The 21584-nt window shown below is 39.1% G+C and overlaps 2 protein-coding genes across 3 annotated transcripts in view; one reads left to right on the top strand and one right to left on the bottom strand.

Annotated features, from left to right (window-relative positions):
• Positions 1–21584, bottom strand: part of CUNH11orf74 (chromosome unknown C11orf74 homolog) — a 152178-nt gene that overhangs the window by 128929 nt on the left and 1665 nt on the right. For both annotated transcript variants that reach the window (XM_028767020.1, XM_028767019.1), the window contains exon 2: positions 4490–4641. In XM_028767020.1, the coding sequence (XP_028622853.1) occupies positions 4490–4622 (133 nt within the window). In that variant the 5' untranslated portion in view covers positions 4623–4641. The remainder of the gene's footprint in view (positions 1–4489; positions 4642–21584) is intronic.
• Positions 18862–21584, top strand: part of Rag2 (recombination activating 2) — a 7954-nt gene continuing 5231 nt past the window's right edge. Inside the window, exon 1 of the mRNA XM_028767018.1 lies at positions 18862–19027. The gene's annotated coding sequence lies outside the window, so the exon portion shown is untranslated. The remainder of the gene's footprint in view (positions 19028–21584) is intronic.

Consider the following 21584-nt stretch of genomic DNA (forward strand, 5'->3'; position numbering starts at 1 on the left):
GGAGGGAGGGAGGGAGGGAGATTAAAACTAACAAAACCATGACCCCAATGGACCAACATCAACAGATGCATTTCAATCTCTCTTTATGCGTCAAAATTTTCTGTGTTTTATGTGATGTATTAAGGCAGAAGGCAAGTAGCAAACTCAGCTCACCCTCTCTGATGGATAGCATGGATGCTTCCTAGGCACTCTCTCATTACTGTGTAAGCTCTCCATACAAGGAGTATCTCTGCTCAAATGGTGTGCACAGGCTTGTTTTTGCATCTCTCATTGGACTATGAGGACTTAAAAACACAAAGTAGACCCTAGGTATCTAAATCAATACCTAGACTAAAAGGAAATATTGAAAGAATAACTGAATGAATCAATGAATGAATATTTACTAAAAAACCAAAAAATTCATGTTTTCAAAACTTTTTAAAATGATACAAATTGACAAAAAAAAGAAAGTCTCTCTCACCTAGATACTCTAAAAAGTTCTTAAATTATGTACACAAAGAGATAGAGGAGTGGAGCTAAGTACTTATCCTTATCCACAGTGTCAATAACAGAATACTGTCTTTACCAATAAAGGAAAAAGTAAAACTCCACACAATGATTTTCAAACATGTATATCCCAACTTAATCTATCCTCTTGAACTGAAGACACTATTGAGAATTCAATTATAACTGTCTGTTTCAAACTAGTAATTAATATCTCTAAGCATTTTGATAAAACATTGTATTTATAATCAAATATGTACCACAGTTTTAAAATCCAGAGTTGAGGAGCTGAAGAGATGGCTCAGAGGTTAAAAGCACTGACTGTTCTTTCAGAGGTCCTGAGTTCAATTCCCAGCAACCACATGGTGGCTCAAAACCATCTGTAATGGGATCCGATGCCCTCTTCTGGTGTGTCTGAAGACAGCTACAGTGTACTCACATACAGAAATAAATAAATAAAACTTAAAACCAAATCCACAGTTGGAAAAAAACTCCAAAATGTATTGAGAATTATGTGTGATATAAGTTCCCAGCTGCTTTCCAGAGGTCAGAAGCAGTAATGTGAATTTCTCTCAAAAAACCTATAGTTTAATTTTTTCAGGAAAATAAGTTTAATGGGATTACTGACCCTCTTAATATTCCTCTAAAGACAATAAATCCCATAAGCATTCTGGTATATAATTATTACAGACATAAACAGAACAGTCAATCAGTAGACATTGTAATGGACTTGAAATCTTGAACCAACTGAGGAAATGTGCCTAAATCTGCCTGGTGATGACCATGTTTGCAGAAAGAATCCTGCAAAAGAACCAAACACATCGAGACGAATAAAGAGCCTAGAGACAAGGTGGGGAAATGAAAACTTTGAGAAAACAACCTAATTTCTTAGCATGTTAGCCTGGGTCAAGTATTCAGACTATAATTCAGTTCTGAGCCATGTCCCTAAATACTGTTTGTTCTTTCAGAAGGTATTCAAATGTTTCAAGGGAAGGGGGAGGACAAGTACTGACTTAAGACATATTTTTGTACATACAACTCTTTGTGCTTCAAGAGGAACTTTTTCAGGTCACTGCTTTATAATGTGAACAGGTGCCTAAGGATATTTTCAAAGGAAAAGCAGCCAGTACGCTTGGAGCTGTAGTTTATATGGCTCGCATCCTCATTTATTTCAGCTCAATTTGGGGCCCCATGCTGAACTCTAAAGGAAGGCGCCGCATCTGAGGCAGTTCCTTTCTCAGCATACAATGACCAAATCAGAGCTGAAGATGGACTAGATAAAGGGCCTGCTAATGCTAAGGTTTTACAATTTCATGGTACAAAAATAAAATCAGCTGCACAATAATATCCAAAGTAATAGAGATTCAAAATTCACTAATTCTTTCAGTTTAGTCCTTATTTGGACCATCTCGTGCCAGCCACTCATACTGGCATGTTTGGGTCCAGAAAGCAAGAACTAAATCACTAGGCTCAATGAAAGCAAGCAACTTCCTAAACCTAAGACTTTTTAACAAAAAGATGATATAAGCCAGGTTTGCAAACTAAAGGTTCTTCTGACATGATCTGCATATCATATCAGTACAATTAATTCACACTGTTTCCAAATTAGTCAATATTTCTACTTAGAGTAAATTCTCTACTCTAAGTATAAATATAATAAAATCACAAACCACATGTTTTGTTTAAATGTAAAACAAAATACACAATGATATTATTCTTTGGCTATCAGAGAAACAAAACTCATTATTACATTGAGATTCCAATGCTGTTAGAATTGGCAGTGTTCCTGACATATTTGTATTGGTTATTTGGGAATTTCACATAATCCACCCTAATCACCTTTACTTTCCAATTCTTCCATGTCCATCCCGCACAGTCCTGTGGCTTCCCCACAAAGAAGATTTTAAAAAAAACGTTCAATTTATGCTGTCCATCTAGTCACTGGAACATGATTAAATTCCTGGTGGCAGCCTCTTCCCCATTCCTACCCCTGCCAGAGGCTGTCTACTGTGCTAAGCTACTTCAGCATCCTTACCACAATTTTTAAGAGTTCTCTTCAATGGCTTGCTGTCTAGGTTGTTACTTTGTGTGTGGTGGGGGGATCTATGTCTCTTTCTACTGTGAGTCTCCAGTCATCAATACCACTGCAGAAAAAGTTTCCAAGTCCTTTATAGTCAGCAGGAACATAGTTCATGGACTTCCACATGATTGATAACATAATGACCACAGTCATCCACCTGGCCTCTGGTGTCAGAACATGCTATGTACTTCAGCATGGTCTCTGGATACCAAGGCCTCAGCTGCAGAAGGATCATGGATTCAGACATGGTCCTCTGGTGGCAACACAGATCACAGACATCAACACAGCCTCAGGAAGCAGCTCAGGCCTTACACATGAACATGGCCTTCAGCAGTAGCTCAGGCCTTGGACATCTACATGGTTCAGCCTCTCTCCACTTAAAGGGCTTCAAATTTTGGACTTTTTCAGATTAAACATGTGCGTTTGTGTGTGTGTGTGTGTGTGTGTGTGTGTGTGTGTGAGAGAGAGAGAGAGAGAGAGAGAGAGAGAGAGAGAGAGAGAGAGAGAGATTGGGAGGGTAAAAGGACCCAAGTTAAAACTTGAAATTCATTTATGATTTATATGCTTTAGTGTGGAGGTAATTTCATACAGTATTTTCAAAGCATGAATATTTTAGTATAATAACACATGAGATCAGATGTGGACTTTTCTACCTGTGGAATCATGAATTTTGAAGAATCTCAAGTTTCAGATTTTCAAATTAGGATTATTCAACCTGTACTTTGAATAATCAAGCAAACATGTGAAAATCCATTTTCCTTCTCTTTCTTAGAATTACCTTACCTTTCAATAATTTAGAACACAAGTCACGACCTCAAATCAGATCAGGTTTACTATAAAGGCCATGGCCTTCCAGATAGGAAACTCCCAATTCTCAACTTTGGATACACATTGAGATCACCAAAGGAGCTTTCACAAAATGCTGGCTCCGTGGCCCCAGCTGAGCTTCAGAGAAGGCTCTGAAACAAGTGTCCAAATGACACTCACAGGAATCTAACGTGCAACGGCGTGGAGGCTCGATGATGTCACATGTATTCAAATCGTGTACTGATAGGCCAGAAAGAGCCAGCATTGAAAGCAAGTCAAAACACCTGAAAACAGAACCTAATATGGACACAACTCCAGTGCTCAAGAGTGAACCAGGTATACACTCACACTTTCAGATAAGTCACTCCAAGGCAGGGGTCCTGAACTCCATCTAACAATGTGAGGAAAATCACAGACACCAAATCTTTTCAGGTGACATAAAAAAAATAGAATCAATTTTTTCATAAAATCACTGAGCATTTAAGTGTTGGTTCAATTGAAAACCAACTCTACATAGAATGAGCAAGCACATAATGAACACACACTTTGACTTTAGACTTTAGGCTTTAGGTATCGCCTCAGGATAAAAGGGATGTTTCCTGGCTACAGCAACCTCAACACCATTATCATCATCAGTATCTGCATCATCATCAGTAACCACACACAATGTGTAACCACTATGCTCAGTTATGCAGTGTATAACTGAGTCTTTAATACCCTTTCAGTGAGGTGCCATGATTTAGTCCCACTTTCTGGTAACTACCTACCGGAATCAAAAAGCTAGTAAATGATCACATCAAAATCCAGATGTGTAGAGTGCCTTAGTTTAAAATGTGCTTTTAAACAACCTCTGTTCTGCATTAAAAAAATAAAATGAAGTAAATAGCTAAATAATTCCTCGGCTCATCTGTTATTATCAAAAGTCTCTGACTCTGCAACACAACTCTTGAATAGATAAAGGCATAGGTGTTTATACCTATTAGTCACAAATTCTCTAGTAAGAATTATTTGCTCTGAAGAGTTTAATGAATATTCATGAGTCTTCTGAAAAGATAACAAAGGCACAGACTTAAAAAGTTATTTATATGTTCCTGTAAAAATTTTACTTCAATGGTTTACCTTTTGATAGATGAGTAAAAGTGCTCAGAAATTCTTCATAGGTTTGCTCATGAGAGTTGATAAACTTATCCAAGACTTCTTTTATTAATTGATCCTCATCCATTATCTCTGGTCTCAGTATTTGAGCAGGCATTCCAATTCACAAGGCCACTCTACAAGACAAAGAAAAGCAGAAACTAGAGAGTAAGGCAGCTTCAGCAACTATGGAGGGGTGGTAGAGAAATTCAGGGCCCAAAAGACAGGTGACGATAGCTGCAGGAGCAGCAGACTCCAGCATCAGAGGTAGAAGCTTCAGCAGTTTGTACTGCTTACGTGATAACAGTACCTAATTTGGTTTGGATTTCAGTTTTCTCATTATATGAGAATAATATCATGTAACACATCTCATTATATGAGAATAATATCACGTAACACAAGAATAATGTCATGTAATTTGACTCGAAACTAAAATTCTTCCAATGTGAGGAGAATCCCAAAGGACACCTGCTAACCACCACCCCATGCAGTGGCAAAGGCAGTGGGAGCTGCTATGGTGAAAGGGCCAACAGTGAGTGCTTCAGTGTTAGCTTCCACAACCCTAGGAAAGTTCACAGAGCTGAATGTGCCTGTCCAAGCCCTGGATCCAATCCCTTAAAACAGTATCCAGTACTTCCCTCCATCTACTGTAACCTCACCAGTACTTGATTAGCAAGAAGTGGCCCTCCCTGTATCTTAGCACACCCAGGTCTGCGAATTCTGATATTCCAATGAAGCTATTGGCTGCTCTACTAAAAACACCTAAAAGTGAGCCTAAATCTGTCTCCCTAACCTACCCCAAACGTTCTCTGAGACAGTGAGAATGATTGCATAATTTTAATCCCTCTAGTACCTGACAACCATTCAGGTACTTGAACAAAGTCAAACTGAACCATCTCAGTCTTCTCATTCTATTTCTTGAGAGTTACTTCTTTTCCAAAACTCGGTTCAGAGTTGTGGTTTTCTAAACCACCACACACACACCTCTCACCATCGTGAGAAGTTAGCTGTGACTTCTCATGCCACCATGTGTTATATTAGCACACTCACTAGGAAGACATAATTCGTCATCTGCTTCTACACTCACAGTCCTGAAAGACTGAGCACATCTCATCCTTGTATCCCAAACACTTAAGACTTCAGAATGTGGTGTGCACTAAGGATGCTCATCTGAACAGGAACAATGGTCAAAATGTCACTAGACTTAACAAAATCAACTGAACTTGGCCAACGACTTCACCTGACCTTGGATAGGGAGTCCCAAGAACCCTATGAAAGCCCCAATCAATAGGCTGGGAAAGATTTGATAACACATCACCTATATGTGTTTACAATATGAGGTCCAGAACTAGAGCAGAAACAAGGTCTGGGTATGAACTAATCCTCACAGTCTAAATACTGTACTCATCCTATTCTACTATTCTGAACATCACATTCACAGCACCACTGGCCTCTTCACACACACTTCACTGATAACTGTTTCATTCTCTACAGTTTGAACTTAGTCTTCACTCCAGATATCACATCTGATTGAATTCTGCTGAGAGCCTGCCCAGCCTGGAATGAGCTTGAAGTAGGACACAGCTTTAAAGACTGATGGTCTCTGGCCTTCTAGCTTTCTTTTTTTTTTTTTTCCTTTTTTTTAATTTTTTTATTGGATGTTTTATTTACATTTCATATGTTGCCCCCTTGCCCCATCCCCCACCCACCCAGGAACCCCCTATCCCCTCACCCCTCCTCCTTCTTCTCTGTGGATGTAACCCCTACCTACCCCCCCCCACTCCCACCTCCCCACCCTCAAAATTCCCACCCCCTGGGGTGTCCAGCCTTCATGAGGTCAAGGATCTCTTCTTCCACCTATGCCCAACAGGGCCCTCCACTCTTATGTATTCAGCTGAAGCCCTGGATCCCTCTCTAAGTGCTCCCAGGCTGGTGGTTGAGACCCTGGGAGCTGTGGTTGGTTGGTATTGTTGCTCTTCTCATGGTGCCGCAAACCCTTTCAGCTCCTTGCTTGCTTATAACTTCTAAAAGGTTCAAAAAACTTTCTTGCTTATTCTATGGTTTAAAAATGCTGGCTTCTTTCCTCTTTAACTCTGTGCTTTATTAAACATTATAATCCTCTGCGCTTTATTTAACTCTTTATGCTTAAATAAGTGCTAAGAAAACTTAACTCTTTCTTACTGTTCTGTGCTTCATTAAAAACCTAACTTTTTATTACTTGTGCTTTAATAAGTGCTAATATCTGGCAATAACCACATACTGTTTAGCATCAGGGAATTAAGTGAAAGGATTTATTGCTAATACTCCGTTTTCTTGCCAGGTAGCCAGAAGCCCTTTGCTGGCCTGGCTGTTTAACAATTTTTGAACCAAAGAGCAAGGAAAGGAAAAGAATTAAGATGCTTTGTACAGGCAAATATGCACAGACACATACACATTCAAACATTTATACACCTACACTCTGGCCAGGCCCGACCATCTGTTACAATCAACTCCACAAGTATTCATGCATGCATACATACATACACATATACCTATACACAAACATATAGACAAATAGACATATACATTTGAATGGATGTATGGGTGGATAGGGCAAAGCTCCCCAAGCCAAACCATTCAACCAACAACTTTATTTCTTTTCTCTGATCTTTTTATACCTTCTTAGACAAAAAGTTCTTAGAAAATTGCCTCAGAGATAAAATGTTACATAAAATGAGAGTTACAGAAGGATGTTGACATTAACATCAAAGCAGTGTTTCGTTATAATAAACTCATTAAAAATTCAAAGCAAGGCTGGAGAGATGGCTCAGTGGTTAAGAGCACTAACTGTTCTACCAGAGGTCTTGAGTTCAATTCCCAGCAACCACATGGTGGTTCACAACCATCTGTAATGGGATCTGATGCCCTCTTCAGGTGTGTCTAAGGACAGCAATAGTGTACTCATATGCATAAAATAAATAAATAGTTCCTTAAAAAAAAAGTTCAAAGCAACAGTTTTTGCATGGCCTTGCCATATCGTAGTACACACCTGTGACTTTATCCTTGGACCTAAATGTTTTTCCTTGAACACAAAGTTGTCCCTAGTCTATTTCTCCTTTTAATTTGATTATGAAAGCTCATTGTATTTCTTATTATGCAGCTTTTACTTACTAGTCTGAGGAGTGAACACATTCTATTCTTTTTTTTTTTTTAAAGATTTATTTATTTATTTTATTTATGAGTACACTGTCGCTGTCTTCGGACACACCAGAAGAGGGCATCCAATCTCATTACGGATGGTTGTGAGCCACCATGTGGTTGCTGGGATTTGAACTCACGACCTCTGGAAGAGCAGTCAGTGCTCTTAACTGCTGAGCCATCTCTCCAGCCCCACATTCTATTCTTGATTCTAATTTTACTACATCTTTCTAGCAACTGAAACCATCTCTAAAAACTTTCTTTCTAAAATTATTTGAATAAGATCAGGAATTCTATAGAATTATTATCTATTTGTCTATATAGCATCACTACAAGATAGTACATCGTCATAGTTCTGCAGAGATCTGCCCAAATGGGTAGGCTAATACCTAGTGATTTTATATATTTAATAATAACAGGAAAAGCATATTAACAGCAGGAATCTTTCCTAAAACAAATTTTTCATGGGCCTTGCCTATCAGAGCAAATCCATCATGGATTTTAATTCAAGGTAGATTCATCTCAAGAAGATCGACTGGTAGTTATTAGCTTCTCCTATGATGGCTCCTGACAGAATTACATTTACTCTGTATGAAATATTATTTGATAAAGCTTTGGGAAACTTGACTATCTACATTAAGAAGAAGAATAAACAACAGTACAGTAATACATACAAGATAATAAAAAGGGAATATGGGGTCGCCATACTATATGGCAAGAAAAGACAGCATCAGACTTCTTTATGTTTTTCTGAAACAAAAATAAAAATGGAGCTAGGAAGAGTGCCACAGATCACATGCTGTTCTTACAGAGGACCAGAGTTTCATTTCCAGTACCACAATAGGATGTATACAACTGCCTACTTATCCAGCTCCAGGAGCATCTGATCCTTCTGACCTCTACATACGCACACACACACACACACACACACACACACACACACACACACACACACTTAAAAATAAAAGTCTTTTTAAGAGTTATTATCTTTTATTTTAAGAGAATAAAAATCTGTTACCTATTAACTTTCTTCGTCCACTTTCCTTTTTAAATCCACTTCTACTATAGAAGTGGTCGTCCTTTTAAAATACAAATCACTCAAAAATGTGTAAGGGAAAACCATTAAAGATATTCTTAACTATCCTCTGATCCCACCAGTTCCACCTGTAAGCTCTTTCAGGAGTCTAATGAATATATTTCTAAATCTTTCCCTTTATATAATGTTTATGATGATAGACATGTTTATAAAAACAGGATAATATATGCTATTCCTTATAAATAGATTTAATTTTTTGAGCTAAAGAATAGTGTTTTTTAAACATAACAAGATCTATGACATTATTTGGATCTAGAAGTAGAAATCTAGCCTATTGTTTCAAACAGCTACACAGCCATAGCCCAGCTCTGCTGCTTGAATACATTTGGAAAAGCTACTCGACATCTCTGCATCTCAGTTTCCTCTTATCTAGAAAGGGGTACTATAATGGCTCAACCTTGTTTCCTAAACCTCAGTTCTAAATATCAAATGCTAAGTGGGGCTGGGGTGGGGTGTTTTCTTATGCTGTTCAGACTCATTTACTGACAAATCTGACCTGAGCTGACATGAGAGCATTTGTAGTCATTTCTTCTTCCCAGTGTCATTATTCACATGTTCCTTAATAGATTTGCATATGAGGTGCCTTCCCAGCCAACTGGAGGTCTGGACAATGCATGCCATTTGTACTTCCTACCTTACTTGAATCCAAAATATTCTGAAACACAGATGACTCCAGGGGTTTTATGGAACCATGAAGCTAAATGAAGCTCACAAGATGGCCCTGAAGATTAAATGTGTGTCCACCTTGATAAACATAGCCTTTCTGGTGATTATGAGGAAGAAGATGACAGAGAATCCCCTTAACTGAGACCACTCTGGCTTTAAATGCACTGATGCTACCCACAAAATACTACCTTGTACATCCCAATCCCACATGAAGCACAATGCTAGAGGACCAAATGAAAATAGTAGTTTAGGTATCAACTTCAAAGGCACTGTTTCAAGCTACATGTACTTCAAAATGAATACCTGAAAAGTCATCACTTACAACACATTCACCTGTGCCAATGCCCAGGCCTCAGCAATGTAAAGCTTATTAGGGTATGCTTGAGAATGTACACCAGCAAAGAACCTCATCGGTGACAACAATTTCACTACCAGTAGGATATCTGTGAAAACACAAGCCTCTCCACAGCCGTCTACTGTCCCAGAACTGAAGCACAACATAATAGCAACAATCTCTTCTTCAAAGCATTCAGCCAGTCTATTCAGTGCATCAGAATGGCCAGGTTATTCCTCCTGCTGCAAATGTCTTTTCACAGTTACGTTTAAAAAAAAGAAAAACAGTCATAGACATTCCCTTAGGGTTCCTTTCCAAAGCACTAATTGGTATACTTTGAATATTTACTCTCAGTATAGCTCAGTACTACCAAAGACAAATAATTAACAGGCTATACACAGTTCAGAGTAAAAAATCCTTTGAGGCGTCTCATTTCTTCTCTGTGTGTGACAATCCAGGCATTTATTGGCTTTTTTAAAAGACTTTCACAAACAGTCAAAGTTGAAGAATCTAAGGAATACCCATCATCCAATTTAGACTTTTCTTTACCTAGAAAAGCATTAGGAACCTAACGTTAAAGGTCTCCAGAGACTGACAAAGCAGATCACCCTTTACCAGACACTCTGGTGGTTTATGCAAATGCAAGTGGTTTTCTAGACGGAAGCGTGCTTTTCATTTACCACCCACTTGCTAGTGTGCTTTTATCATAAAATATTTTTCTAAAAGAGAAAGAGAGGCTTGCCTAGAATGAGATACTCTCTTCCTTTTTTTGGAGGGGGGTTGGTTTTGTTTTATGCTTTGAGCACAACATGAAAAGCATAGAACATAATGGTAAGTAAAGGCATATAAATAGCTATGGGTAAATCATAAGCAACACTTGCACCATCTGAGCCTTGGAAAGGACAAAATACCGACTGCTCTTCTCTGGCTACCAATGCTGCTTGGAAACCAAGTGGTTAGAAACTGATTTCTCTCCTTACCCTCTGTTCGAGAGATGAGAAGAATAACCACATCACCTCCCAGAAGTCCAGTTGTATATTATCAAGTAATAAAGTCAACAATCATATAAGCAGTGCGCTAAAATGTATACTACAATGAAATGTGGAGTGTGATATCATCACCACACATTTAGCACACCTTAGATGTCTATCTTCAGATCCTTGAGTAATGAACTCACCCAAACAAAACCAAGTGTCTGAAACAAGAGTTGTAAGCATTAAGATACAGGCTCCTGTGAACTAATTTTTCTTCTCAGTGCACTGCCTGATCTCTTAGCTACACAGAGGGTCATATGTCTGCAAACTGTGTTTTTTTTTAACCCACCCACCATGCATCCCACTGCAACTTGAAAAGAAAAATAAATGTCTAAGGAGTTGTACCAGGTTTCTCAGAGCCCACCTATGTGTTCCAGGTTTGGGAAGTAAGGACCACTGAAGGAGAGAACACACCAGCAATGTAATTTACTTTGCCTAAGGAAACAGAGCCATCAATCTTGGTTCTTTAAATGGTGGCTTGCCTTTCATATTTGCATAAGCAGTCTAGTTCCAAGAAACTGGACTGCACTGGAATCACGTTATGATGACTGGTTCCTAAGGTAGAAAAGACCAGGTGAAGAGGTGGTCTCCTTGGCTGACCTGCACTTTCTCCCTAAGTTTCCAACATCCTCTACCCCATACCAAGAACAGAGGATGCTTGGGGCTGGAGAGGTTGCTCAACAGCTAAGAGCACTTACTGCTCATCCAGAGGATCTGAGTTTGTTTCCCATATTCAAGGCAGCTCACAACTACCTGTAACTCCAATCCCAGGGAATCCAATACCCTCTTCTGCCCTCTGTGGGCACTGAAATCACAAGCACATAACTACACAAGGACAGACATACATATATATTTTTAAAATTTTTTTTCGGTTTTGTTTCTTGGTTTTTTTTTTTTGTTGTTGTTGTTGTTAAGAATTCTGGATTCTCAGAGCTAACTGTCACCTGGGGCTTATCTAGTACAAATGACCGAACATGAACAAATATGGGCAAGCAAGTTCACCTGGAGTTTTGTCAACTGGTACCACTGATGAGCTGTCATGAATGGTTCTCATGTTGTCAACAATCAAGAGATGCTTATGATCATGAAGACAAAAAAAAAAACAAGCAGGAACAAAATAAAGAAGAACGGAACTAGTGATTTTTAAAAGAGGCCATGAATTTGAGGGAGAGTGGATAGGGGCATATGAACCAGTTTAGAGAGAGGAAAGGAAAGGGAGAAATAGTGTAATTATAATGAGAGAGAGAGAGAGAGAGAGAGAGAGAGAGAGAGAGAGAGAGAGAGAGATTGGCCATCAACTTCTGTATAAGAAGGAAAACGAAACAACGTGATGATGTGTTCAGATCAGAAAAGTAAACAAGAGTGAAAGTGATTGGCTGCCTTCTAACCCATACAGTACAGCTGAAAGTCTCCTCCCACTTGGAATACTTCTCGATTCCGATGCATGATTGTCTCCCAGGAGGAATAAAACAAAACAAAACAAAAAAACCAACAGAACTAATGTTGAATGAGTACAACCATGCAACCATGCCTCCAGCTACAACCCGGCCCATTTAAATTCAATACACATAGGGGAAAAGTACATACGTACACTCTAGTGACCAATAAATCTATAGACCTATATATCTATAGACCTGTAAATATACCCAGGAAAATAAAAAAGAGAACAAAGAAGAGCGGAAATATAAAACAAAACACAGTTTATAGACTAGAAAAGAACCTGCAGGCCTCTGCTGTTCTCTCATCAGAATGAGGTAAAAGCAGACAACTCCAGCATCAAAGGGTACACCACACTCCAAGTTGCAAACTTTAGTGACATGCCTTTGCACACATGAAAGCCAGAGAAGGCCTCATTAGCACCCAGAGCTGAGAATGTAAGCATCTGGACCCATAGCCCCTCGGCGAAACCCTCTGCAATGAATATTAAAGGAAGCATTTGGGGGTGGGGAGGGTGGTAGGAAAGGCTTTGGAATTACTGTTGACCTCAGTTTCTAAAGAGAGCTGCACTGTCTTGCAGACCCCAGTCTTAGAAGTAGGTATATCCTAACCACTACCCACTTTCCTTGACAAACATAGCATTTTATGGAAACGAAGAAGAGAGGAGCACTACCACTCTAAGACTACACACCAGTTAAAAAGTGTGGTCTGACTAAGCGCTTCACATGACTGTAGATATCACAATGACAGCTCCAACAAACACCTGGGTCCTTCCTAAAGAGGCTTAAAAATTCCTTATTCTATACAAGAGCCCACTTTGCTAACAAGAATGACTATAAAGAAGCACTCCATGATGATTTTTAAATTACAGTAACATGAAATTGAGTGAAAAAATGCTAAAAATGAAGGAAGAAATAGAAATAATAACAGATCAAGGCAAAATAGTATATGTTGTAAAGAAAACAGGAAAAATAGAAAATCTTCAGGTCATATGACTAGGCAAAGAGTAATTCTTAAACTTGAACCCAAAAGCATGATTTGCAAGAGGAAAATCTGACTAACTTTACTAAAATCAAAAAGTATTCTTCTGCAAAGACCAATCAAGATGCAAAAAAAAAAAGCTGGAAGAAAATATTAACAAATCATATATTCAATAAAAGAGCAGCATCTAGAACACGCAAATCCCTCGTGAAATTCAGCATTACATCAACTTCAAAAGACAAGGGATACACATAGACACTTCAACAAAGACAAGACACAATGGCAAATGAAAACCATGAAGATAGTTGGTATTACAGCTATCAGAAAACTACAAAAGTATTTTCATGCACACACTTGTACACTAATGCTCACTGCAGCTTTATTCATAACAACCAAACACTGGAAGCCACTCAGATATACTCTTAACTGGTGAATGGTTAACCAAACTGTGGTGCAGCCACACCAAGGGATACTACTAAGGGAAAAACAAGTTGTTGATTCCTGCAACTTAGATTTCAAAGGAAATCGGCTGGGTGAAGGAAGCCAAGATTAAAAGGTAATGTATGAGTGCTTCCATTTGTGACATGTGTAAAACGTATAATTTTAGAAATGGAGCACACACTAATGGTTACTAGGGTAGGGGTGTAGGAGGGAACAAGGATGAATACTGTCATAAGTCTTGTGTAGAGCTGAATATCACTATGTAGAAAAGATTATGCGAAATTAAATATGATATAATTGAGGCACAAATGATGTAAATGGATGTACACATAACTGATGAAACCCAACTATATTTTGTGGTTCACACAAATATCAACTTCTCAAATTTTATATGTTATGCAAGATGTTAACTTTGCAGAAGGCTAGACCAAAGATGCATGGGACTTCTCTGCAGCCACCTATGAATCTATCCTGTGGACATTTCAAAATTAAAAATTTAGAAGTGCAAAAAGAAGGGGAAGGCAATTAAAGCCAAAGTGACTTAGGGATGGAAACGCAGCCGTAGGACTTCTACTGAGGACCTGGGCTCTGGCGTGCTGACGGCTTTCTCCCTGCAGGAACCCTTGGTGGCAGGAAAACACTCATGTGTAAAACTACATGCTTAAGCAGAAACACTCTGCTTAGAAGGTTTGCTCTCTTTTCCTGCTCATCCACCCAAGCCACTATAACAATGTTTCTTGAGGCAATCATTCATTAAGCCTTTCTACTCATCAGCAGATTTCATGAAATCAATTTTATCTCCCCAAAATATGTTTTTCCTCCCAGCAAATGAAGTCAGCCCAAAAACCTCAGTGTTAAGAAACTGAGGCAGTCCAACTAAACATAAAGTATTTTTAATTACAGTTATTAATAACATAAAACAAAGAAAACACACATGACTAAGCATTTAAATTTCCTCTCCCTACCTGCTCCCTAGTTTTGCAAAGCTGATTAACTATACACAAGCTGATTAACTATACCTGCAGGAACTGTTCTGGAAGTCAGGAGGGTTGCCTTCTAACTACCATGCCTTTTTTAATTTGTATTTATGTGGAATCATAGATAAACACCCTACCCTTACTTTTGGCTAAACTCCTGCAAGCACACTTGTGACCCCTAGACACTCCATTTACCAAGAAGAGTTTGCACACTTAGCAATCATGTTCATGACATCCTAGCCTCAGAAATGTCATCAACTGTATTAGTGACTTAACAGAAGATAACGGGGTGCTTCTGTGAGCCTTTTTCTCACCGTCCCTGATAAAGCTTCTAATCCAGAGGTATCTGAGATGACTTTAGAGCTTCAAAGCTGTACAGTATTTCGCTCTGCTGTGCAGTATTTCACTCTTAAGAGATGTATCAGCTCGAACACAATCCCATTTCACATGGTATGCAATGCCCTGTTGACTGCAACTGCATTGAATGACAATCTGACAGAGACACACTGCTTAGTTAAAGCTGTCCCCTCTTGGCCCACCAGTCACCTGCACAATGCACAGCACTTTTACAATACCAGAACATCAGCTTTAAGCAAAACCCACACAGCTGGTCAGGACCAGTTGTAGACCAAGGAACAAAGTCAACACGGCCTGCAGGAATATATTTCTAAGTGTTTCAAAATGCCAGATCTTGCAAATAAAATTGACCTTTTCACTTGGCATTCTCTTAAAAGAAATGAGATTTTTGAGACATGCATCTCAGCTATTTTTAATTCTAGACTCCTATGATTGTAGCATAACAAAAGGGCCTTGAGACAGAATGAATTGCTTCCATTTGCAGTTTTGCCTCCATGAACACAACTAAACACACTTGGGCATACATAGAAACTTCCTTAGCCAACACAGTCTCTATCTAGAAAAGATCACAAACACCTCTTTCTCTAAAGAGGAAAGTTTTTTAATGATTTTTTTCTAGTACATTACAAAACTCTGACATCTTTTTGCCACTTTATTTTACAGCAAGGGCCTCATAGTGAATCAGAGAGTGTGGGGGGGGGCATTTAGAGTAAAATACCAAGCCCCCATGCTCAGGATGCTTTACTTCTTTAAAAAAAAAAAAAGTGACAAATCACCTGACATGCCCTGTTCTTGACAGCCTGTCACCCTAACTGTAGATCGAATCCTTTTCTACTTCCGTTTCCTTCCTCTTTTCTCTTTTGTCAGTTTCAGCCATGGCTCCATTCTCAAGTCACCCTACAAGTCACCCTCCCTTCATCCTACTATTTCTATTGCTTCCCTAAGCATCAGCTCCTCACTACGTGAGTCATAAGGGCCATGCCTATCTGCGTGCCATGAGAAGATGCGGCTGGCCTTGTTCCCATGCTATCATGAAGCTGTTCCTCTACTGAGAGAACAAAGGTGGACCAGCTTAAAGGGAACAAAGGTGGGAGTCCACAACCTGGCGCTCCTCCTCTGCCTGCCCCAACCCACCAGCCCACTCCCGCCACCCCCCACAAGTGCTACAGTTGGAAAGTTAGTTAACTGCCTCTCCTTATGTAGTTTAAATAGAAAAACAAAGGTACTGGGCTTGAAGCTGTCTTCCAGCTTTTTTTTCCAATTATGCTTTCTTTATTGTTCAATTACAATGTCAGTCTATCCTATTACTAAGTCTTTTATCTCTCCCATGAAATAAAGCTATTTTTAATTCTGTAATTAAATTGGCTTGTATTCTTTAGTTCTCTCTTTTTGATTTATAAAGGGATAAATCAATATATTACAGTAAGAGTTGGAATCTGATTCTGCCTCAAGGTTTTAAAATGTGCTAAGTAGCCTATAATTGTGATTTCCTGTTGGACATCTAAGAACTTTGAAGGAAAGATGAATGTGAGAAGAACATAAGGTGTGTTCACTGGCAACCAAAAGTGGTGCCTTGGACTGGAAAGATAGGTTAGCAGGGAAGGGCATTTGCTGACAAGCCTGACAACCTGAGTTCAATCCCTGGAACGCACACACACACACACGTAAATGTAAAATCATGGCTGCTTTACTCTACTCTAATATATGCTCCTTAAGTTCAAGGCCTGAGTTTGCAAGGTTTATTTGTTTGCTCTTTTTCCCTAATCCTCCACATGCATGAACATAGATTTAAGTCCCTTAATGCAAAAGGTCTGTTCCAAAACCTCCAATGGATTCCTGAAACTGCAGGTATATCAGACCTACACTGACTCATTTCCTATCTATATTTACAATACAGTTTCATGTATAAGTTAGGCCCTCTTACTTACTTACTTACTTTAAGTAAGAGTGAAAAAAAACAAAAACAAAACCCACACACAATAAAATAGAACTAGCTCTTCACTTTTTTTAAAATCTATATAAATATGACCATTCTGTCTCTCTTTCATACCACTTCCTCATAGTATGCTTAAAGGAAGCACTTTACAGTGTATCTTTGTCATATCCAAATTTCTGGTTTCACCACCCCTCTGCTTTGGGTGACTATTAAACAAAGCAATGGTTACTTGAACAGGATCACTATAATGACATTTCATTTGATCAGCTAACAAAAGGAGCTACTGAGTGAAAGCAGGAGGGTACCTTATACTGTGTGAACACACTGTGAGAAGGATGATTTATGTCCCACACAGGATGCAATAGAAAGCTACATGACTTCATTGCGCTATTCAGGTAACCGTACAGTTTAAAACTTATAATTGGCTTTTGTCTGGGATTTTCCATTTAATATCTTTAGACCTCAGATGACCATATTTCTGCCTCAACATAACAGAGATAAATACGAGGAAAGTGAAACCGTTGCTCAGGGAGGATTACTATACTAGTCTCCAGTCACCTCCAGAGATAGATAATCTATTCAAAGACAAGTAAAAACAGCAAGGTTAATGTTATTATTACAATCTAAAGGCTAAAACACACGACATAAGCTACTTATTTCATTTCATAATATTAAATGAAATCTGTTTTGTAAGAACTGTAGAACCATCTAGAACATCAGCTTTATGAGTGTTGCCACCATTGCTATGATTTCAGATATTAAAACTGTCACACAATGGTATAAACAGGAACACAACCAAATGTCCTTTTCCAGACAAACAAAAATCATCATGGAAATAAGTCAACAATGATAGTTGAAGGATAGACCAACATTTTCAGATGAGAAGAATAAACAAAGGAACTGAGCTGCACATGCATTTAAAAAAAAAGAAGAAGGAGGAGGAGGAGGAGGAGGAGGAGGAGGAGGAGGAGGAGGAAGAAGAAGAAGAAGAAGAAGAAGAAGAAGAAGAAGAAGAAGAAGAAAAAAAAAGTCAATCCTGAAACCAGATCTAACATTTTCAAATAAAATTAAGTTGCCATTTATACAAATATACCTATAACATCACTCACCCTCATAATCAAGATTTATTATGCACACCCTCTTTTCCACACACACAGTCTTTCCAGAAACATTCAGATCTTACTTTAGAGATAAGAAAATTGAAGCTCAAAAAGGTAATTCTAATATGAGTGATGGAATCAAAACCCTACCAGATCTGTCTACCCCTAGTCACTATCTGTGGACATCTAAGCTTTGTGGAAGCTGACTGAATGACAAAGTAGAAAAGGTGCTCTGGTAAATGTTAAATGAAATCCTACGCAACTATTAGAATTGTAAAGGTGGTTCTGCTAACAAATCCATATAAAGTTACAATGCTGCCTCTGACTGAGGACCGTTCATAACTTGTCATGTTACATCCTTCTCCAACAATCATGTGAGGTAAACATTTCTATAATAGACTTGAGGGGTAAGTAAGCCCTATGTTCACAAGCATCACACTGAATGTTACACACAGCCATGAAGTAGACAGAGGTCATCCAATAAGTAGAACCTTTGCTTCTTAGTCTGCACTAAAGAAAACCACAGAAAAAACATTCTGATCTCTGCTTTAGAACAAGTAATTTCACATTTAATTCACAATAGTATTCATTTAAACCAAGCTAAAGATAGTCATTTTTGTGTTTTTCTAAAATGTTTTTAATTGAGTTTCAACTAGACTTTGTCTTTACAAATGAATGGTACCTCAGGACTTAACATTTTCAATCTGTCAGCAATGAAAAGGTTAAACTTAAGAGTAACACCCAGATGGATAGCTGTCTCCCTCAACCATCAAAGGAGTGTGGGGAGGGGGGAGGAGGTCACAGTCAGTTACTCCCGTTATACCAGCACTCACTGGAACATCTGTAAGCACACAAACACTCTACCCTTCAGCCTTCAGCTTGCCACAGTCAAACAAAACAGTCAGTGACTCCTCCCCAAGTGCAGAGCTTAATTCCTGGCTTGGCGAAAGAATTCAGAGAGGGATAAGCAGCCCTTCTGGCCTTCAGGTAGGTCCAATACCTTCATTTCTAGAAAAGATAAAAAACGGGAGCCTATGTTGATAAACTTTAAGGGGCTGCTGATGCCACACTAAAGCACTATGTTGGCTACAGGTGGGCAGGGTATCTGGGTAGGGAAGACATGCCATAGATTTAGAAGGTATGGTTCTGGTATCCAGCTACTGCAATGACTAATTCCTTTGGGGCACTATTATTAATCTTGCTATATAAATGACCCTCTGGCATCTATGTGGGAAGAAAGGCCTAGTCCTGGTGTCAACGCCAGCAGAAATCAAATAACATGTGCCTCAAACCTGATTAACCATGCAAAGCACTATTAATTCACGACACGATACGTAGCTGCAGTACATGGGGATACTTGCTATTTTGGAGTCAGGAAACATAAGCAATGCTGATCCGTAGGACTGAATGCTTCAGAGAATACTATCTGTCTTTGGAGAGAAAGTCAGTTCAGACACAGGAAACTACAAACCCAGACCTCACACCATCAGTTCCCTTCTGATACTCAACTATGCCCTTGCTTCAAAGTAAGTTAAGTGAAAACTGCCCTGCTGTGGAATGCTAGCCCAGGGCTGAGGACAGGGCTCTCAGGGTGTTGGCCCTGTATTTCTTCCTTTTAAAAAGCATCTTTAATGTGTTGACTTTGAAATTTCCCTCAGTTGAAGCTGTCTTTTTTTTTTTTTGTCTATTTAAAGAAAACTTTCAATGGGTTATTTTAGATCTAACATAATTTTAAACAATTTTTAAAACCCTAGATGTAACCAATATAGTTATATTAAAACCATGGAAAAGATATACTCTTCAACTCCAGTGAAAATATATTCCAGCCCATAAAACAAACTTTCAACAACTCAATGTGTCAAAAATGCTAAAATACATCCAATGTTTCTATGATTTAAATACATAAATTGTCTGACTAAAATGGGTCACCTAAGACTTAAATGAGCAAACACTTGTCTCTGTTCCAAGAGGAGACAATGTAGCTCCCTTTATTGTTTTTAGGGCTCCAAGTTTATTAAAAAGTGTATTAGGGCTCCAAGTTTATTACAAAAATGGACAATCTTCCCTGTGCATTGTCTGAGAACATGCCTCTATTTAATCTATAATAATCCAAAACCCCTAAGACATGATATAGCAGGCTACAATTTAGGCTGTTGGGGGCGGGGCAGGTTAACTCCTTGGGATCTGGAATCCATTGCCCCTTGTATAGAACAAGCAGTTCTATAATTCTATACTGGTTTTTGTGGGTATTAGAAATGAAACTTCAAACTCAGTGCTGCCTTTGCCCAAAATGGGGTAAATGTCTAAAAATAATCATTCTGCATGGAGAGTGTCACCGCCTAGAGCACCCACAGTTTTCACTTACTGGATTAGGGGTCAACTCTTTATCTTAGTACCTATGGGCAGAATGTTCCCAGTTGATAGAAGATCCTCTCTTATGTATATGTGACCAGCCCAGGAATGAATTAAACATTTTCCCAAGTTATTTCAGAAACAGAGCCAAGCTGCTGGATCTACAGACAACCACAGTCTGAGGAAATGGGAGGCTTGCCTTCATAGCTGCAGAAATACTCTCTCTCAGGCACCATCTCCTCAAGGGACTTAACCCACGAAAGAATATTAATGGATCACATATTGAGGATTCTCTAGCTGTAAGAGATTGCTTAGCAATTAATGACATATAAACTCTAGAGGTTCTTCAGGCCAGAAAACATATATGATAAAGCAATCACAAGTATTACATGGCTCAAGAAGCATTTGCAGGGGGAACAGAAATATAGTGGCCAGTAACATTTGCTGACTAATTTATGTACACCAGTCATTGTGCCTTATAATTTGCATGCTCTAGCTGACTTCACAAAGCAGTCCAATGAATAGCTAATAATATTATCCCAATTTACAGGTAAAAGAGAGAAAATAAGTTGCTGAGGATGATCACAGACACAAAGTGGTAGCATCCCACATTTAGCCTTGTAAAACCCAACTCTGGATCTTGCATACACAGTGATGGATATGCACAGTGACAAGAAAGAAATGCCCTGTTTTGTTATCTACACTTTGTCACCAATACCTTTGCCTTATACATTTATCCAACTATCATTAGCTCAAAGGTTTATCACTTGTACCACCCCCTCTGCTACTCATAGAATATCTTGAAAGAACGGAGGGAGCTGGAAGAATGTAAAGAGTCAGAAGACAGAGAGGCTTTGAAATGCTATCTTTAAGATGGCACAACCATTGCAATCATGAACTCACTGTTGCTATGGATACCTAGACTGGACCTGCACAATGACAGGCAGTCATTGGTTGGAGGAGAGTACATGAAGCCCTACCCCACTCTGCTGCACAACTGACTGCTGATAGATTTCGGGAGGGAGAGGGAGAAGGGGAGAGGGAGAGGGGGACAGGAAGAGGGAGAGAGGGGGAGGGAGAGGGGGGGAAAGGGAGAGGGGGGGGGGCGAGGGGAGAAGGGGAGTGGGGGAAGGGAGACGGGTAGGGGTAGAGGGGAGAAGGGGAGAGGGAAAAAGGGAGAGAGGGAGAGGGA

This window comes from Grammomys surdaster, unplaced genomic scaffold, assembly GCF_004785775.1.
Source record: "Grammomys surdaster isolate TR1022 unplaced genomic scaffold, NIH_TR_1.0 170, whole genome shotgun sequence".
Lineage (NCBI taxonomy): Eukaryota > Metazoa > Chordata > Mammalia > Rodentia > Muridae > Grammomys > Grammomys surdaster.